The sequence below is a fragment of the Anser anser genome (assembly GCF_964211835.1).
Source record: "Anser anser genome assembly, chromosome: 14".
Classification (NCBI taxonomy): domain Eukaryota; kingdom Metazoa; phylum Chordata; class Aves; order Anseriformes; family Anatidae; genus Anser; species Anser anser.
In genome coordinates, this window is record NC_139735.1 from 15,497,914 (window position 1) to 15,515,089 (window position 17,176).

General features: G+C 38.1%; 1 protein-coding gene across 12 annotated transcripts in view; it reads left to right on the top strand.

Moving 5' to 3' along the window:
- SLIT3 (slit guidance ligand 3) overlaps positions 1–17,176 on the top strand; it is a 512,478-nt gene that overhangs the window by 337,816 nt on the left and 157,486 nt on the right. For all 12 annotated transcript variants that reach the window (XM_083798318.1, XM_083798310.1, XM_083798313.1 and 9 more), the window contains 2 exons: positions 4,347–4,418; positions 10,105–10,176. In XM_083798318.1, coding sequence (XP_083654444.1) covers positions 4,347–4,418; positions 10,105–10,176 — 144 coding nt within the window. The remainder of the gene's footprint in view (positions 1–4,346; positions 4,419–10,104; positions 10,177–17,176) is intronic.

Consider the following 17,176-nt stretch of genomic DNA (forward strand, 5'->3'; position numbering starts at 1 on the left):
TAGGCTTTCTCTCTTCTGGCGACTGCTTTTGGTTATTGGCTGCCTGAGCGATGCCAGCCCGAAGAGCCCCAGCACGGGGAGCGGAGCGACGTGATCCAGGGAGCAGTCTGGCTCATTCACTCGTGCTCTGTCTCCCAGCAGGGAAGCTCATGACCGCCCAGTGCAGAGGGACGTTTCTGACACATCTCAGGCAAGAGCTCGGTGGCACTGTTAATAGAGCATGGATGTCTCATTTGTAGGCTCTATTCATGTGACAGCTAAGAATTATCAGTACTGATGCTTCACTCCCTCTCTCTTTTTCTCCAAGCTAGTGATTTGTCTATGTTATGGGTAGGCAAGCTTGACAAAACATTACACATTAGCAGCTGAGACGGTGTTTGAAATGGGAAAATTGCTAGCAAACTGCTCCATTAGAGACCCAAGTAACAAATTCTTTCTTTCCCTCATTGAAAGAGAGATAGTTAAGGCCCAAATTAATACGGCTGTCTCCCCCACTCTGCAGGGGGAATCACTCTTCAAGACAAATGGCTCCGTCACTCCCCAGAGCATGAGCCAGCTCTGCAAAGGCTGCCTAGGGAGAATTTTTTAACCTTTGTGTTTTGCCATCCTGGGTGTGAGCAGTACAGGCGCCAGATGAGGAGGTGATGAAAAGATTTGCACCTTAGTGAACTCTGAGATGGATTAGCATGGGAATTTGAGTGCTTATTCTTTGCTCTGGGATCATTTGTCATATTTAACTGCATAGTTCCCCCTCTCCCCCCCCCTTTTTCTCTGATGTGTTTACTTTTTGCTCTCATTGCTGCAAAGTTATTTAAAAAGAGTGGGAAGAAGGAATACTTTATCCTGTCTAGCATCATGTTATTACAAGAAAAATGTATCTGAATCCACTGGGTCCGCATACTTTCCAATCTCTGATAATATGTTAGAGAGGAGAAAGGAAATTGTTCTTGTCCTTTGACGTTGTTGTCGAAGCCAATAAAATAAAGCATCGAGAGGCAGACAGATCATTGCTGCATGTCAGAAGGGGGGGAGATATGCTTCAATTCATTGAAACGATACAGCTGCCAGCAGGCAACATGGCACAGTGAAATGGGTAACTGGAAGGAGGAACAAAAGCCCGAGAGGTTTGAACATGGCCAATTTATTTTATCAGTTTTGTGAATTCTACTTGTGGAGTCTTTTAAATGGATCTTATTATGAAATACCAGAGGAAAATCAAGGAAAATTTTTATTGAGTTGTAAGAAATCTTTAATGTGGCAGACAGTAGTTCAAATGATCAAAGTTTACACTTTTAGGGCTTTATCTCTTGTACGAAGCTCTCAAATGTGTTGTAAACCTAATTTATAGTATATTCCAGTGATACACAAGAAAAATCAGCTTGCTGCTATGCACTAGCACAGGTTGTTTTTGTATGACAGCACTTCATAACATCTAGGCATAGACAATGAAAAATGAAGTTTTGCACAGCTCTTGTTCTAGGTAAACTAGATAGTTCTCTCTGAAATAAAATGTGGCTGTGAAATTTGGACTACCCTTTCACTTAAAAAAAAAAAAAACACAAGACAACACTTGGTAAGAAGTCTGTTTTTCCTTTATTTGAAAGATGGCACCTCTAGCAGCAATGGTACCCATTACAGCATGAGTAACGTTGGTTTATAATTAAGTCTTCATCAGCTTGAAATTGCCAACACCCCTTCAGGCAAAACCTAGTGTTTCCTAGAGGTTGTTAATCCTGTACTGGCCTTCACATGTCATTTATGAGCACAGGAAGCTCCAAGTATTAATACAAAAAAAGTGTTTTCTACTGTATTATTTGTGTAACTGCATCGTTTTTCAGTTTATGCATTTCAGTCTATGCATACATTTATGAAAAAATAAACTGAAGTCAGACTAGTAATTCATACTTTTTAAACACCTGTTTCTGTAATGCTGCACTTTATTTAATGCTTCAATGTCAGCTGCATTTTGTTCCCAGTGGGAATCCACCTGAGAACGTGCCCTGATGACAGAAGCTCTGTCCATGATACTTCTTGTTGCCCCTGTGGTAGCAGCTGCTGCAAAATGTAGTGCGCTAAAATCCTGTATTATGTGGAGTCTTTAGTCCTTCTTTTATGAAGAACTTCATACAATAAAAAAATAATAAGGTGATAAGGTGAAAATCTAGCAGCAGAAGACAAGAGTCTTGTCCATCGATTTGTGTACAGGCCATCTGCTGTAAATTGTGTAGGAAAGGATGAAGAAGTCATCCAGGGAGCTCTGTGAAACAGCACTTCTTCAGTATTCCTCTCCACTTTTTCTAGAAATCTCCTTTATTACTTGGGCTGTGACTATTCAAATTTTGACTTTTTTTGCCCATTGTGGGGTTATTTCCGTGTGTATTTCCACCTCTGAGTGACCAAAATTTCCTTGGAATTTTGAGCAGTGATAAAATGGAGCCACGTTTCCCTCTGCCACTGTACTTTGTCACTGCAAGGACTGCTCTGCGCCTGTGTGCAGTGTGTGAACCCCCAGTTTCCATCCATGAGGCAAGGATGACGAGCAGGGCACTCTTTTTTTCCTAGAAGTGTCTACGGAGAAATGCTTGGGAGGAGTTAAACACCAAACTGGCAGGCTGACAGAAAGCCTTTATGGGAAGAGTATGTGTACTGCTAATTCTGGTGACAAACACCCAACAATAGTAGTGTGCTGAAGCTTTCAGCAATTTGCATTTCACTGTGGACTTGCCAGGAATGATGCAGGTTATATTTAGACCAACTGGTAGGAAAATCTCAGAAACTTATTCGAATCACAAAACAAGGAAGAGAATTAACCCTGCTCACAACCTTTGCAATATTGCAGAGTACTACAGAAATTTAAAAAAAAAAAAAAAAAAAAAAAAAAAAAGCTGTGCAAATTGACTGTACGAGTATCACTATATTTATGATTTAAGTAGCTTCTTGGAGTATAACTGAGCTGGTAAAGTATCTTATTTTCAAGGGGACTTTTGCCTATTGAAAGCACAGATCAACTGAAGGATACGCTCTGCAGTAGAGGGCTGATGGGCTGTACACGTTTTCCCTGCATTCTTCCAAAGTCCTTTAAAAACCATGATTTACTTGTCTCTGCATCTCATTTTATCTCCATTCCTGGTTTTTAACATTTTTGTCTCCTCTGCACTGCTGCAGCAGCTCTAAATGGCTAGAGTGATTCATTCCTTCATTCCAGTCTGTTTTTGCATTTCAATTTTAAACCATTTCCAACGACAGATTTTTGTTATTGTAACTGTTTGTTTGTATCACATTTTTGGAAAAGAAAAATACACAACTTTTAGTAAGAGCTGGATAAGATCAAATTTTGCTTTCAATTCCAAGTGTGATTGTAGAATTTTAGCTGCCATGGACATTAGAATTTGTTGTATGTGGGTCCAGTTTTACATTTCTAATTGAGATGAATATTTAGGGTTCATTTGACTAGAAGACAGTCTTTTGAGCCAGTATTTGGGGATATTACTGTCAAAGGCTTGAAAATGTTTTTGTGAAGGCATAGAAATGAATCTCAGTGGTTACTGGATGTGGTATCTTAAAGCTGCTTACATTTTGTTACTGATACCAGCATTTATGCTACTCTGGAAAGAATGTTTCTTTCAAACCAGATCTCAGAAATGAGAACAGTAGCATTTTCGTTTAGTCTGGGCCATATTTTAGAACACTTTCAGTATTTGTTAGTTAAAATCGGAAGACACAGTCGTTTTTCATCTGTTTTAAATATCTCTCCCCCTGTCCCGCCCAAAATTAAAAATCTGCATTTATACTGCTGTGCATTCCACATTGTTTTGCAGAAGTATTATTAATGCAAGTGGTGGATACAGGGAGGGAATTTCAGCGTGTTCCCACAGATTGTTGCTCCTGAGTCACTCTGGTAGTATTATTAATCTCATTAAGCTGTCACAAATAGCATAGCTTGCAGTTTGGATAGCTGCCTATTTGCAGTAGCTGGTCAGGGGAAGCTTCTGTATTTTCTACCTTAATTTTGACTAAGTAGTAATACAATACACCTAAGGTTTTTGTTTGTTTGTTTGTTTGTTTAATTCCATGAACTTTAAAGATGTAATTTCTATAGCTTGTGGCTTTTTTTTTTATATACAGGTTTAATGTAATCAATGAGATGAATTTCTTTTCTAAGGAAAGTTATTTCCTCAGTATTTTTTCCATTTAGTGCCTTTCAAAAGAAAAATCTCTTTCACATATAAACCTCTGTAAAATAGCTTTATACTTGTATAAAAAAAAAAAAAAGTTGTAATGTTTAATGTAATTCCTGTCCTACAATTGTGTATTTAACATGTATATTACTTTTTTTTTGTTTTCAGACGTTTGGAACAAAACCTCGTCAAAATCATCCCCCCTGGAGCTTTTACCCAGTACAAGAAACTTAAAAGAATGTAAGTCTTACTGATAAGGCCAACATACAAGAGCAATCTTGAATCTTCTAGCTTCAATTTCAGCATCTTTATTTTAGAAACATATTGGCAATTTCTATGTTGAAATCACTGGGGATTGCACAAATAATCTCTTCAAAGTGTAAGCAACAATGGGATTTGGTTCAGGATGCCTACCAGTGCATGAAATCATTTATAATGGTTAAATTCACTTTCTATTATAAATGATGAGAGCTGATTAGCTGTTAGTCTGTTCAAACAAATCTGTTTCCTCAGAAAAGATTTTAAGTTCCTTATTTTTCTCTCATTCATTCTGGTTTCTGTTCAGAACACTCCATTTAGCTGACCCAACTTTTAGAAGGAGTACATGTTCTTGCAGAGTGGTTAGGACTTTTGTAGTGCATTCAATTGCTTGATTGTTTACAAGAAAACAAAGAAGCCTGCTGGAGCTCGTTTTTTTCATTTCTTAATTACCAGTAGATACACAGACAATTCTTCCCTTTTAGTTCTTGTGTTGTCTGCTTGGATTAAAAAAAAAAAAAAAGATAATCTTGATTTGTAGCAGCACTCTCATGCAGATAACCTGGGTATTCTCTCTGGTCTTTCTTGCTTTTTGTTTTTAAGTAATATGTAAGAAACATTGTGACAGTAGAACTATAATATGAGAGATATTGTGACAGCAGAACTATAATAGAGACAATGGTAAAACAAGTTACTCCTGCTTCACCATCCTATCAAGATTTTGATGGGCACCACCGGACCATTAACTTCCAGAAGTCATTCAGGCTGTGTACTCAGTGCTAAGGCTGTAAAAAAAATGGTGCTTTTTACAGTTGTTGTTTTCCAATGTGAACAGTATTTACTGGAATTAAGAAAATGTCAACTCATTTGACAAAAGGCTACTGAATTATCAGATAGGTAATGCTTTTGGAAACTGAAATGAGCCTGCGCTGTAACATTGGATTTGAGAGTGAAATTACTGTGTTTGCCAGTCCAGAGCTATCAAATTCCTAAACTTGAAGAGCTGTAAAAATGGATCTTAATATTTAACTGGTCAAATCATCAATCTTAGAGTCTCTATTCTTCTGTCTCACTTTCAATATAGCTGTATGTATTTTTAAAGAAGTACTGTATTAGATAGCGAGATAGTAATTTCATTGAAAAATGATGGATCCCTTTTCAGTGACTTAACTTGTAATTTTTCCATAATTAAAGTCACTATTTGAGTTCTTTCAGAGGTATAACTAATTTTAGATTTCAGCAATGTTTTACTGTCCTTTCATTTTTCATGATTTGTGGACTCTAGCTTTATGGGACTTGACAAAAAAAAAAAAAAAAGTTTTTTAACTTTACTTGCCGCTCCAAACCGGTGTGCCAGTTATTATGTGAAATGATTAATATTGGAATAGAAGAGTAGGATTTTGTTAGCAAGTTGTGTTAACAGCTTTCTGGATTATTATTGGCATAATCAATGAGATCTGAACTCATAGTTAAATAATAAGTTATCATTCTAGATGATCTCTGTCAAAGCTTAATTAACATAACAGTGTTTTCTGGAAGAACTTGGGATAGATAGTTAGGCTGCAGAATGTCCCATAACAGACATGGTGTTTTGCCATTTGGTTATTGACCTGTCTCCTTGTTGAATTTTTATTGCTGCTGGACACAGGCTCTAAACCAGGCATTACATTGTACATGAAGTTTAATTAAATACAGTTGTTCGATGATTTGAAGAGATAACAGACATTATCTTTTCTGTGTGCAAGAATCCCAGCATTATTAACACAAAAATACTCTTTGGTCAAGAAATTACCACTTAAAAGAAAAGAATTATTCATTTTTTCACATTTAGGTAATAGCAAGACATGCTTGATATCACTGAAGTCTTTATACTTTCTTTCTTTCTTTCACAGTAATTTCAATGAGTGGTGTAATAGCAAGAACATTATTGATTTCATTTGTACCCAGGGTGCAAATGAAGAACTTTATTATTCTTCTTATTATAGATAATATTTTGATAGAACTCAGAGGGTAATATTAGCACAACATTGTGAATCATATTATTGTGTTCTACTCCTTCTTGTGAGTACATATGGTAGAATGGTAGGGATACAGACTGTTCACTTGCAGCACTCTCAGGATTTTGATTATTCACTGAGTATTTCCTGCAAGATGATGCCATTTCTTTTTCTTAAATAATTAGATAACTGGTACTGGTTTATAGGTAAGAGCTGCTTGTCCAGGATAATCTTCACATGACTTAATAAATCGAGATGGTTGTAGATGTGTGTATATTAATTTATATTTGCATCTAGCTATAGATTAGATAGATTACATAGATTATATATATTTAGAACGTCTCTTCAGGAACTTCCAGGGTGAAGAGTTGAAATCTTTTGTGTGTCCTGGACTTCTCATAATTTCTCACATCTTCTCACACAATAAATTTAATGAAGCTAAATGTATCAGTCTCAGAATGCAGATGTGGCACCTGTAGGATTCAAACACACAGTTGAATTGAATAATCCAGAATGATGGTTCCCCTGATTTGAAGGGAATGTTACAGCTCCTGCTCTCTGCTCAATAACCCAGGGCCTCTAGTAGAGGTTTTGTGAGCTTGAATGAGGTACATCTCAACCTAGCCCAGACATGCCTTTTAAAATACGTTTGCATATCACCTGTTGTGCTTGTACTGTAGTTCTGTAACTTCTAACCTAACCGTACCAAAGTTTATGTCATTCCCTCACATTTTGTCTTTGCTTTTCTGAGGCTTTAAATAAACAAGTTTGTAGCACAAGACTAGGACACTTTGAAAGATGTGTTTGTACCTCTCCAACTCTAGTGCTTATAATGACATTTCATGTTGTCACATTCATTTTACTGTATCTTAGCTGAAAACACACTGAGATTTCAGTCTTCTCAGTAGCTCTGTGATGTTGATACTTCTGTTAAACAGCTTTTAAAAACTAAAACATTGCATGACGTGGATTTTTGCTGAGTACTCTTATCAAATGAGAATAGTCCACTTTAAAATATTAAAGATTATCAACTAATGTATTTCTAATAATGCTAGTCAACAAAGAGGTTGTTCATCCAGTGTTATTAATAGTTTTGCATTTGGCTGCATCTAAAAATGAATGTTTTGTTTCAAAACCTTTTAAAGTAAAGACATTTAAACCAATGTCTTTTGCCATACAGTCATGTTATACAGTGACTCATAGGGTATCCTTTCTTCCTTGCTGCAAAGTTAAAAAACAGTTTATATCCCTAACCGGTAACTGAGCACAGCCATGCTCCAAGGTGTGTTAAACAACCTTTTGAAAGAAGATCATCTCCACTGCGCTGTCAGAGCTGCAGGGAGACGAGTGTGATGTGACTAATGTATTCCCTGCCTGGGTGGAATCCTGATAAGTTCATTACATTTCCAGCTAAAGAGCCACAATTCCTCTGAGTGATTCAGTAATACCGTAAACTATGGAAATGAGCCTTGTAAGGCTTAAATTGACTTAGTTGTGCAGGTTAGAAAAACCCTTATCTCTTTGTCTTGATGTAAATCAGGCAGAGACTAGGATGATCTTACCGGCCAGCAGCAGACCAAAGGAAGGGAACAAAAGCACAATGACATAATTGAATCCCTTTGCCTCAACAAGTCAGAAGGAGATGGAGCCTCCTTTTCCAACAGCAGTGGAGCTTGGGCTCTAATGGAAAGGAAATAATGTGTCTAATTATCTTCTAATGCTGATTGTAGTGCATCTGCATGAAGTAGGTAAGAGTCGTCACCCAGCATGGCATTTATGCATGTTCAGACACCATTAGTTATACGCTCATTAGCATCCAGACACAGGAGAGAGAAAAGATGGAAATGTTGAAATGTAGCAAATCAATAAAATAGTGCTGAAATATTTGTTTCCAAAAACTAGACGACCCCTTTCAGATCATCATTGTTCAGCAAGCTCATGATTTCATTTCTTTGTGATAGGTTTTACTATTCCCGAATACACAAATAGCACAAATTCCCACCAGACTTCTGCTTACATATGAATTACTAGACCAAAACCATCAAATGCTAGCAGACAGTCTAAACAGATTTAACAAAAGGTATAAAAATACACGTACGTATTTTCACTGTCACAAACTTGTCTGCTGTGAGTTGAGCTGAAGAACAAGCAACCTTCACCGAATGTTCTCCTTGTAGGCAGGATGCTCAGACAGAAAACACCAGTAAGTTGCAGAACAGTTGTTTCATGAGCCTTTTTAAAGAACCAAAGAAAATCCCCCTTTATGCAGCTAGATTTGAAAACAGCTAGAGGAATTAATTAAAATTTTATCCAGCAGAATTTATGCCTCAAAACATGTGTAAAGTCTGCTGACTTTCTGATTCCTAAGTTCTTTGAGGAATGTTTATTTAGTGTCAATCTGGGATTGTCAGCATCTGACCCAGCAGACGGGAAAAAAAAAAAAAAAAGAGGAGATGTATAGTATGAAATACTGCATTACTACAGCCTCAGCCATTAGTGAAAAGATTTGATACTATTGATACCAACTGGCAGTGAATGCAGCCAGGTGGCTGAAAGTTATGCCCCTAGCTAAGCACCTAGCTATACTATTGATAGAGCGATTGGTTTGCAGTGACAGTCGTGGTAAGGCACCTAATTCTGAGCAGTGTCCCAACCATAGTAAATTTGGCTCCATATAAAAAAAAAAATGTGCAGTCTGTATTTGATCTCAATATACATGGTTGGTTGTGATTAAAATTGAAAGTTGTTTTGATTTGTTTTGTTTTTTCAAACCAGGAACTCACTTTCCCTAGCAAATGACAGCATTGTAAAACTGAATTCCACTTGCATCATAGCAAGAATATTGGTGGAGTCTCGCTGGGGCTCCCAGCGGCAGGCTGCAACATGTGGAGTACCCCCCACAATGCCACTGGCTTCAGAGGTTCATGGGTCCATTCAAATGCTCTAGTGTTTTCCTTTGCATCTGAAAATCTGGGCAGCACTGCCATTGCTGCGTCAGTCCTCTTATCGCCTACTGCACCAGATCATGGTCATGGCAGATTTTTGCACTGCTTGTTTTCTCCAGGCCATTACAACCCAAACATCACTGGTACAGGGCTGAGCTCTGTGACATGGGCACCTGCTTTGGGTGTCTGTGCTTCTCCTCATCTTATCTATGATTTCACTTAAAATCAAAATACAATCATGTATGTTAAGTTAGCCTTTCATCCCCACATTTAAACGTTCAAACGTTCTTTGAACTTTGGTACAGGCTGCCCCTCATGCCTGAGGGAGAGCTTGCAAAGAGTTGCAATGCCACCTCCACTATTAATAGTTCTTAAGATGGTTTTACCAACAGTTTTTATTCAACAGGCTACCTCACTGTTGTTGTTCAAAGCTTTTCATAAAACTTTTATTTGTTTGAATGTCCATCACATTATCAACAGGAGAGCTGCAACATGTTGAGGCTTCAGCCTGTCATACTGACTGATGTTTTCTGATTGTTCCTGGAACTTGCATATCTGTGTTCTTACGTGGTTTGTAATTTATCTGAGGTAGTATAATCTTTTAGTTCCATTTTTGTACCAAGTATATTCTTCCAAAACACCACAGTTATAAAAGTATTCAAGCTAAACTATTTTCATCAAATTTGAATTTACAAATATTCTTTTAATCCCCTCTTCTCTTTACAGAGACATCAGCAAGAATCAAATATCTGACATTGCAGCTGATGCATTCAAAGGCTTGAAATCTCTCATTTCATTGTAAGTAGAAAATAGAGCTGAATGAGTATTTGGGGAGAGCTTGCATGTAAGAGAAATAAAAATGATAATGTGCTGTCTGGGAGAACTTATGTTTCTGTGAGCAAATGCCAACTTGCATGAAGAGTCTAATCTTTTGTAAATGAAAAATTGGTCGTGAAGGCTAAGAGAAGGAACTGTTTGCACATCTCTAAGATTTTTTTTTAATAGTTGAACACCTCCAAGGTGCATTAGTTCATCTGCTGTACTTGTGCACCTGCAGGCTAATCCATGCCCTCCAACTCATCATGGCACAGAAAAAAACACATCACAGCTCAAATGTGTTTGATGATATTAATCAGGATACAGAACTGAGATTGCACTTTTGTGTTTTTTCTGTTGTTATTGTTTTTTTCAAACTAGCTAGGGAAAAACCTGAGCTCTTAAGAAAAAGGTTATATTCCTTAGCTGTAATTACTACTTTACAAAGCTGGAGAGGGACTAAAATATTACTTCATACAGAAGCTAGAATGAAGGTAGGATCTCTTGACAACCACTCGTTTCTCTTTATAGAGCACAGAAACTGTTTGTAATACCAAGCTGAATTCAAATGCAGTGATATTTCAGCCTAGCTATTCTCAGCACTATTAGAACAATGAAGCTTTTAGTTGGTGAAAGAGAGCAATACAAGGTCAGAAGCTGCATGTGGAGAATGAACAAGAACAGAGTGTTGGAAAACAGGCCTAGGTGGAGACAAGAGGGTAAACTCAATTGTGCTGATATTTAACTCCATTAATTTTAAAGACAGTTTTAAAACGTTTAGCTCATTGATATTCATATAACAGACCATCATTTTTAAGGCTGTAGTTTATTTCTAAAAGCTACCGTAGTATTATTCTCTGAATGCTGGGTAGTTCTGACAACCTATATAACTTGTTGTCTAGATCTAATATTAGAAGGCTGCTCGGTATTAAACTTGTATTGCAGGAAACTTTGAGGCAGGATGCAGAAGGATGGGCGTTTCATTGTGCCCGGAATCCAGCTGGGAGAATGCCAGAAATATATATTAAGTGTTGCTATACTTCGTCAAAGAGTTAGAGCACTTTTATTCAACCTACAGTGGAAATGATCAAATCCCTCAATGCTGTCTGGAAATGATTCAGTAAGAGAATGACATTTACTGAACACTACAGTTTTGGCATCAGATGAAACTACTGCTGGTGCTGCAATGCTACAGCTTTCTCATCTTGGCAAAGCCGGGTAGGAGCAAGCTGGACAGGCAAGACGCTTCCACTGGGGTTGACTTCCCAAATCAGAAGTTCTTCAGGTTTAGCTACAAGTAATTCAGATACCCCCAGGTGGCCCCAGGAGTGGGACAGAACACATTAGATTGGAGAGAGAGGAAATGAGAGTATAAACTGGGCAGGAAGTTATAAACTTACAACTTGCACACAGAAGCAAGTGAAATGACACTATTCTCTGTCCGGTCATCCAAATCTGTGTTTTCAGTAAATGAGGCCAAACTGGTTTAAGTGTTTATACCCTAGTGGGTAGAGGAGTGCTGAAGTCAATTACAAGGAGGTTACAAGGAGGAAGAGGGAGGGCAGAGAGATGAGATGCAGCAGAGTAAGGACTAAAGTAAGGAAACTGCATCTGAATAGTCTTGCCTTTGTTCAGTGTTCGTCTCTGCTTCAGTTTCCTTCTACCACAGCAAAACAGAGCTGTTGTAACAAGCAGTCCATTTCTATTCTCTTTGGCAGGCTGGTTTCTAGGACAGTATTATCTCCGGCCTTGAATTTGTCAGCCTCTTTCTGTAGGGATGCTGTAGGCATGCTGACATTGTGCTTGCCATTGGCTTTTACTTTCTTTTGAAAGGCTTTACTTGTGCTGTTCATTGCAGGTAGGTCTTACAAATGTTTTCCTTGTGGCTGATAGGCAAGAGGTAGTTTAGTTCCCTGCTCTTTCACCCAGGCTTCCAGCAGGTTCTTCCCCGACAGTCACTTTTCTAGTTGTTTCAGTTTCTGAGCTGTAGATATGTTCATGGAGGAAGGTAATCTGCTGTTCTGCAGGATCTGGGCTTCTCTGGAGAAAGCTCCCCTAAGTCTGTCTTAGCCCTTCACAGAACTAAAGGATCTAGTTGCATTTTCATCTGATCACTGCTATAGCCACCAGTCCAGTTCTGTCAGCTACAGGAAGACAAGTGCAAGAGTAGATGACTCCTTTGAAGTGCCAGCCCTCCAAGTGAAACTGCCAAAGGGGAAAGAACAAGGAGGTAGAAGTGAAGAAAGACAGTTTGCTTACTAGAGTTCTCTCTTTTAAGTGGTGTTTTTGAGCCTGAGGCCCCAATAACTGTAGTCAGCTGCATGCCCTGAAGGAACGATGCTCTCCATACAGTGCTTCAGCCCAGTTGAGAGTAACTTTTTTGGTTTTTTGTGTATGTAAGTCAAATGTGATTGGTGGCATACATTTTGATGAGACACCATTGAGGTTTTATTCATGCTCAGAGCAGCTGGATTTTTCAGCTTGCTGAGTTAAAGCAAAAATAAAGGAGGGGAAAATATTAATTGACAAATGAAAGTAACAAACTTTGTTACATTAAAAATAAAGTAATGCTGTACTGCCTATAATCCTTGCTTTTTTTCCCTGCATTATTCCCATTACCAGCTCCTCCCTTTAGTCCCTGCTTGCGTGCAATTGCAATGCTCCCTATGGGTCCAGGAGAGTGAAAGTGCTTGTCTGGAAGACAGCCAAAATTTTTAGTCTAGCTGGCTAGTGGAGGCTTGTATATAGTGAGTTCTTATTCTACTTTCTTCTGAAGTTAACTTAGGTTAGTGTTTCCAAGCAGAATTGTTTCCCAGGGCACTCTGCCTATTGTACTTCGGTAGAGATGAAAGAAAAAAAATGGCATATTATAGTTTCAATAATTGTAATATATTATTACAGCAGTGGTTTCCTCTAAAATATATATATAACTTAAATCTTTTAAAAATGCTAAATGATCCATATTCTAGTAAGTCCTAGAAGGTCATAAGATCTTATTTTAAATCTATGTATTTTCTCTATCAGGAAGTCCACCTATGGGAGTCAAACAGGTCACAAAATGTTAACATTTTTAAAAGCCATTTCTACCTTGGGTTTTCTCTGCACTTAACAAAAGAAAGTCAAGCTTGTTGTCGTAAGGAACCAGGACCTGTCTGTGTCCACTTTTCAGTGAGGTTTTGTTCCCTTATATGTACAACAGTGCTCTGGAATTATAAATTTCTACTCCATTTTTCTTCTTAGAAACATTTGGGGATGTATTTTTTTTTCTTCTTTTTCTTTAACAATGTTTTGATTCTTCCTAGAGTTTTCTGGCTTTTCTTTCTCCCTCCTGCCGTTGTGTCCCATGCTGACTGTGCTCTGTGAGTCACTGGTCAGCCATGCATCTCTTCTGCAGATTTAATTCTGTTACCATGTCTGAAGTTCTCTTTCAATATTTAGGCACTAGGGCTTGGATCCTTAGCATATTTTTGGTATGAACTAAACTTCAAACCTGTTTCTGGACAAAACCGAAGGCACAGGAAGATCCAGACTCTGATGGGGTCTAGTTTTGAGAGAACAGAGCTGTGGTGCTTGCTGTAAGGCATTGAGATCCAGACATAGAAAAGAGTGTCTTCCATCTTAAAGATGCTACTGTGTGGTTCAAGAGAAAAAAGTTCTGTTGCGTGGCTCCTATGGCAGCTGTTAGAAAAATATCCTTTGTTTTTTCTATACCGAAGTCTCCCCTCTTGAAAAAGTGAAAATATTTCTCCATCTCAAAGAGAAGATACAAGGAGGTATACATTGAAGGTTGTAAGCTGTAGTGATACTGCAGTATTTTGAACCATATGAAATATCCAAGATGAGAAAAAAATAATTGGAAAAATTCAAATCTTAAAAACAGTAAGCAGTACAGCTGCAAGTGAGCCATGCTAATATAGCCACAGCTTTTGTGTTGTAAGACTTGTGTGTTGCTGTCTAATACTCCTTTCCATACAAACATGAGAGCAAATAGAATCCTTGCATTGAGGAGCATGGCAGAATCGATCAATTGCAAAAGACTGCATTATCTTAATTTTAAGCAAAAGTTTGAGAAATGCTCTATTATATTGCATTTGATTTGCAGGTTACATGGTAAGAATTCCACTTTGCTGGAGTGGAGGTGGTTAATAACTCAGTGCAGGATGTGGAGCTGAGTTATAGATAGTTTCATGTTTCAAGACTGCTGCATGAAGTAAACTAATTTTTCATTTAATCAACTCCAAATCAGCCTGCAATATCAGCAAGAGGACAGTATCTGCATTTGGTTATTGTTAATGGTATCAAAGATAAACGTTATTCTCGGGGTCAGTAAACTTCCCAGAAGTATACGTTTGGAAGGCCATATCCAGACTATCTGGGGACATTTTATGTGATATGGCAAAATAGTCTAAGCCTTCGGTGTGTTAAACTGTGAATGAATAAATTTCAGATCACCGCAGAGGGAGAATTCCTTTGCTTTAGTTCATGTACTGAATTAAGCTTGTGAACGATTTAAAAGCTGAGATCAGCCTGGGCACAAAGACAAGAGACCGCTTAGATTTTGACACAGCAGCCCCGTTTAGACCATCATCTCCTGGGTGATGTATGTGGTGTCATTCATGGTGATTTGAAATCTGCAATAAAATACTGTCTATTGCGATAACTGCCAAACTTATTTTAAGGTAACAAATTGCTTTGGATAGTTTTACTGTGATTTATTTAGCCTAACTTGTTATGAAGAAATATGAAATAGTGCAGGAAAAAAATCACGTCTAAGTTTCTTTCAGATATTAGAAATTTATTGCTGTTTTTTACCCCTATCAATTCCTCCTCTTTTGAAAACTTGAATTCTTATTGAGCCTGTGCCATTGGATGCAGCTTGGGAAATATAATTCTTCCTAGCAAGGATTGTTTTCACAGTCTGAAGGAAAGTTAAAAGCATTTTGAGGACTGAAAAAGACATTGCATAAAGTCAAAATTTGACACTTCAGTAAGAATGTTTGAGCCAAGCCAAAATAAAGGAACAGTTAGCTGGAAACCATATGGTTTAGAGTAAGGGATTCTATCTTGGGTCTTCATACCCCAAAACAGCTCTGAGTTAACTTCCAGAGAAAGAGCTCTGTATTCTGGAGTCGGACTTAACCAAGCAGCTAAGTCACAACTACCCTTGCAAGTATGATATGCCAAGGAACTGTAAAATAAGGACAGCACAGCAATAACTGTTTCAGACACTTAGAAGAAGGTATGCTAAGCTTCAGTGCATATGAAAGGCTGTGTGTTTGTAAAGCCTGCAAATTCCTTAAGTTCTAAATTGTCCAAGAGGTCAGAATGTCTAGAGACTGAAGAATCACTGAGACTTTTACGTTTCAAGACCCTGAGGCTGAAGGGCTCTCAGATACTTTCTCACACGAGATAACGTACTTGTTGCTAGGTATGAAGCAATGCCTCCTTTGTCTGATGTTGCCCAAGCTTTTAGATGAAGCAATGCAGTGACAGTTTCTACTGTTTAATCTTCATATTTAACTACTTAGAACATCAGTTGGATTAATCTGCAAAACTTGAAATTTAATTGTAACAATTAATTTTTAATTGGAAATTTCATAGTTAATGGTGTCTTGGAATAGATACATTTTATATTGGGATATAAAAGTACAATGCCAGAATTGGGGTGAATAATCATAATGGCTTGTTATGGTTTTAATATGTTTATATCCTTTCTTACTGCAGATCCATAGTAACTCTATAGAGGGGATGGGTGAGTTTTTTGAAAATGTGGTAGGTGTTGTACTTCAGCTTTCTGAGTAAATATGTATCTGCCAGCACAATTTCCTACCAAATCCTAATCTCCCCTCCTCTTTCCTGGCATAAAATTTGAACCTTTTGGCCAATTGCAGCTGAAATTGTTGCAGAGGAGCTCTCAATGATGATAAACTCCCACAGGTTCCGTCCAAGTAGGCAGCTGGGGGAGGAAAAATCTTAATGTAATCTGTGGGGAAGCTGTGCGTGTTTGGGCACTACAGATTCCAGATAGGAGCTCAAGCATCATAACTTATCTTACACACAGGACTGCACATTTTAATTTAATGAGGGGTAAAAGAAAGGTTTACAAGTCATTCCTTGTCCCAGTTCTCTTAATTGAAAGCAACTAGTTGAACCAGAAAAAAAATGTCCCATTTTTAGAGCACTTTTTGTAAAAAGCTGAATATAACTGGATTTTCAGCAAACACCGCCTCTTCAGCTAACTAGGGTGCTTCTTCCAGGCACCCACTCTGATGCTTGCAGTCCAGCCAGGGGGCTGTGCTCTATGTGCTTTGGCCTTCCCAGGGTTTGGAAGGTTGATGGCAGCCTGAAAACTGCTGTAAATTGTGAGCCAATCTACCAGGTGCTTTTGAAGAACAGCAGTTTGTGGTTTGGGGCCATGCTGAAAGCATTTAGCTGTGAAGTGACAAGCTGATGGCTCTGCATGCTACTGAGAATACGACCCCCTCATGGCTCAGCTGCACCTATGCCGTAACGGCAACCTGCTGATGTTAGAAAAGCCACCTGCAAAAAACCGGAGTGAAGTTTGCTTGAGTTAAACGTGCAGTGAGGGATCCCTCACGCTGGTCGTTAAGTATTAGATGTACCTGCCTTGTGGAAAAGACAAGAATAACATTTATGCACTGGCAAGTCTGATGTGTTGACACATTTTTGTGACTGTTTTCCCCCTTCAGATTGGTTTCCACCATTGTAAAGGAGGCTTCCACGTGGAGTGCGAAAAGATAGAAAGGAATGATAAGAAAAAGGAGATCTAATCGTCTCTCAATTAATTTTGGCTCAGCCTTTATTTACTACTTTCAAGTTTAGCATTATGAATATAGAATGACTATATATATACTCTCTCTCTCTATACTTATATATATACTATATATATACTATATATCTACTATATATAGAATATAGCTGACTTTTTCCCCGAAAGAGCACATCATGTTTAGAGCTTTGT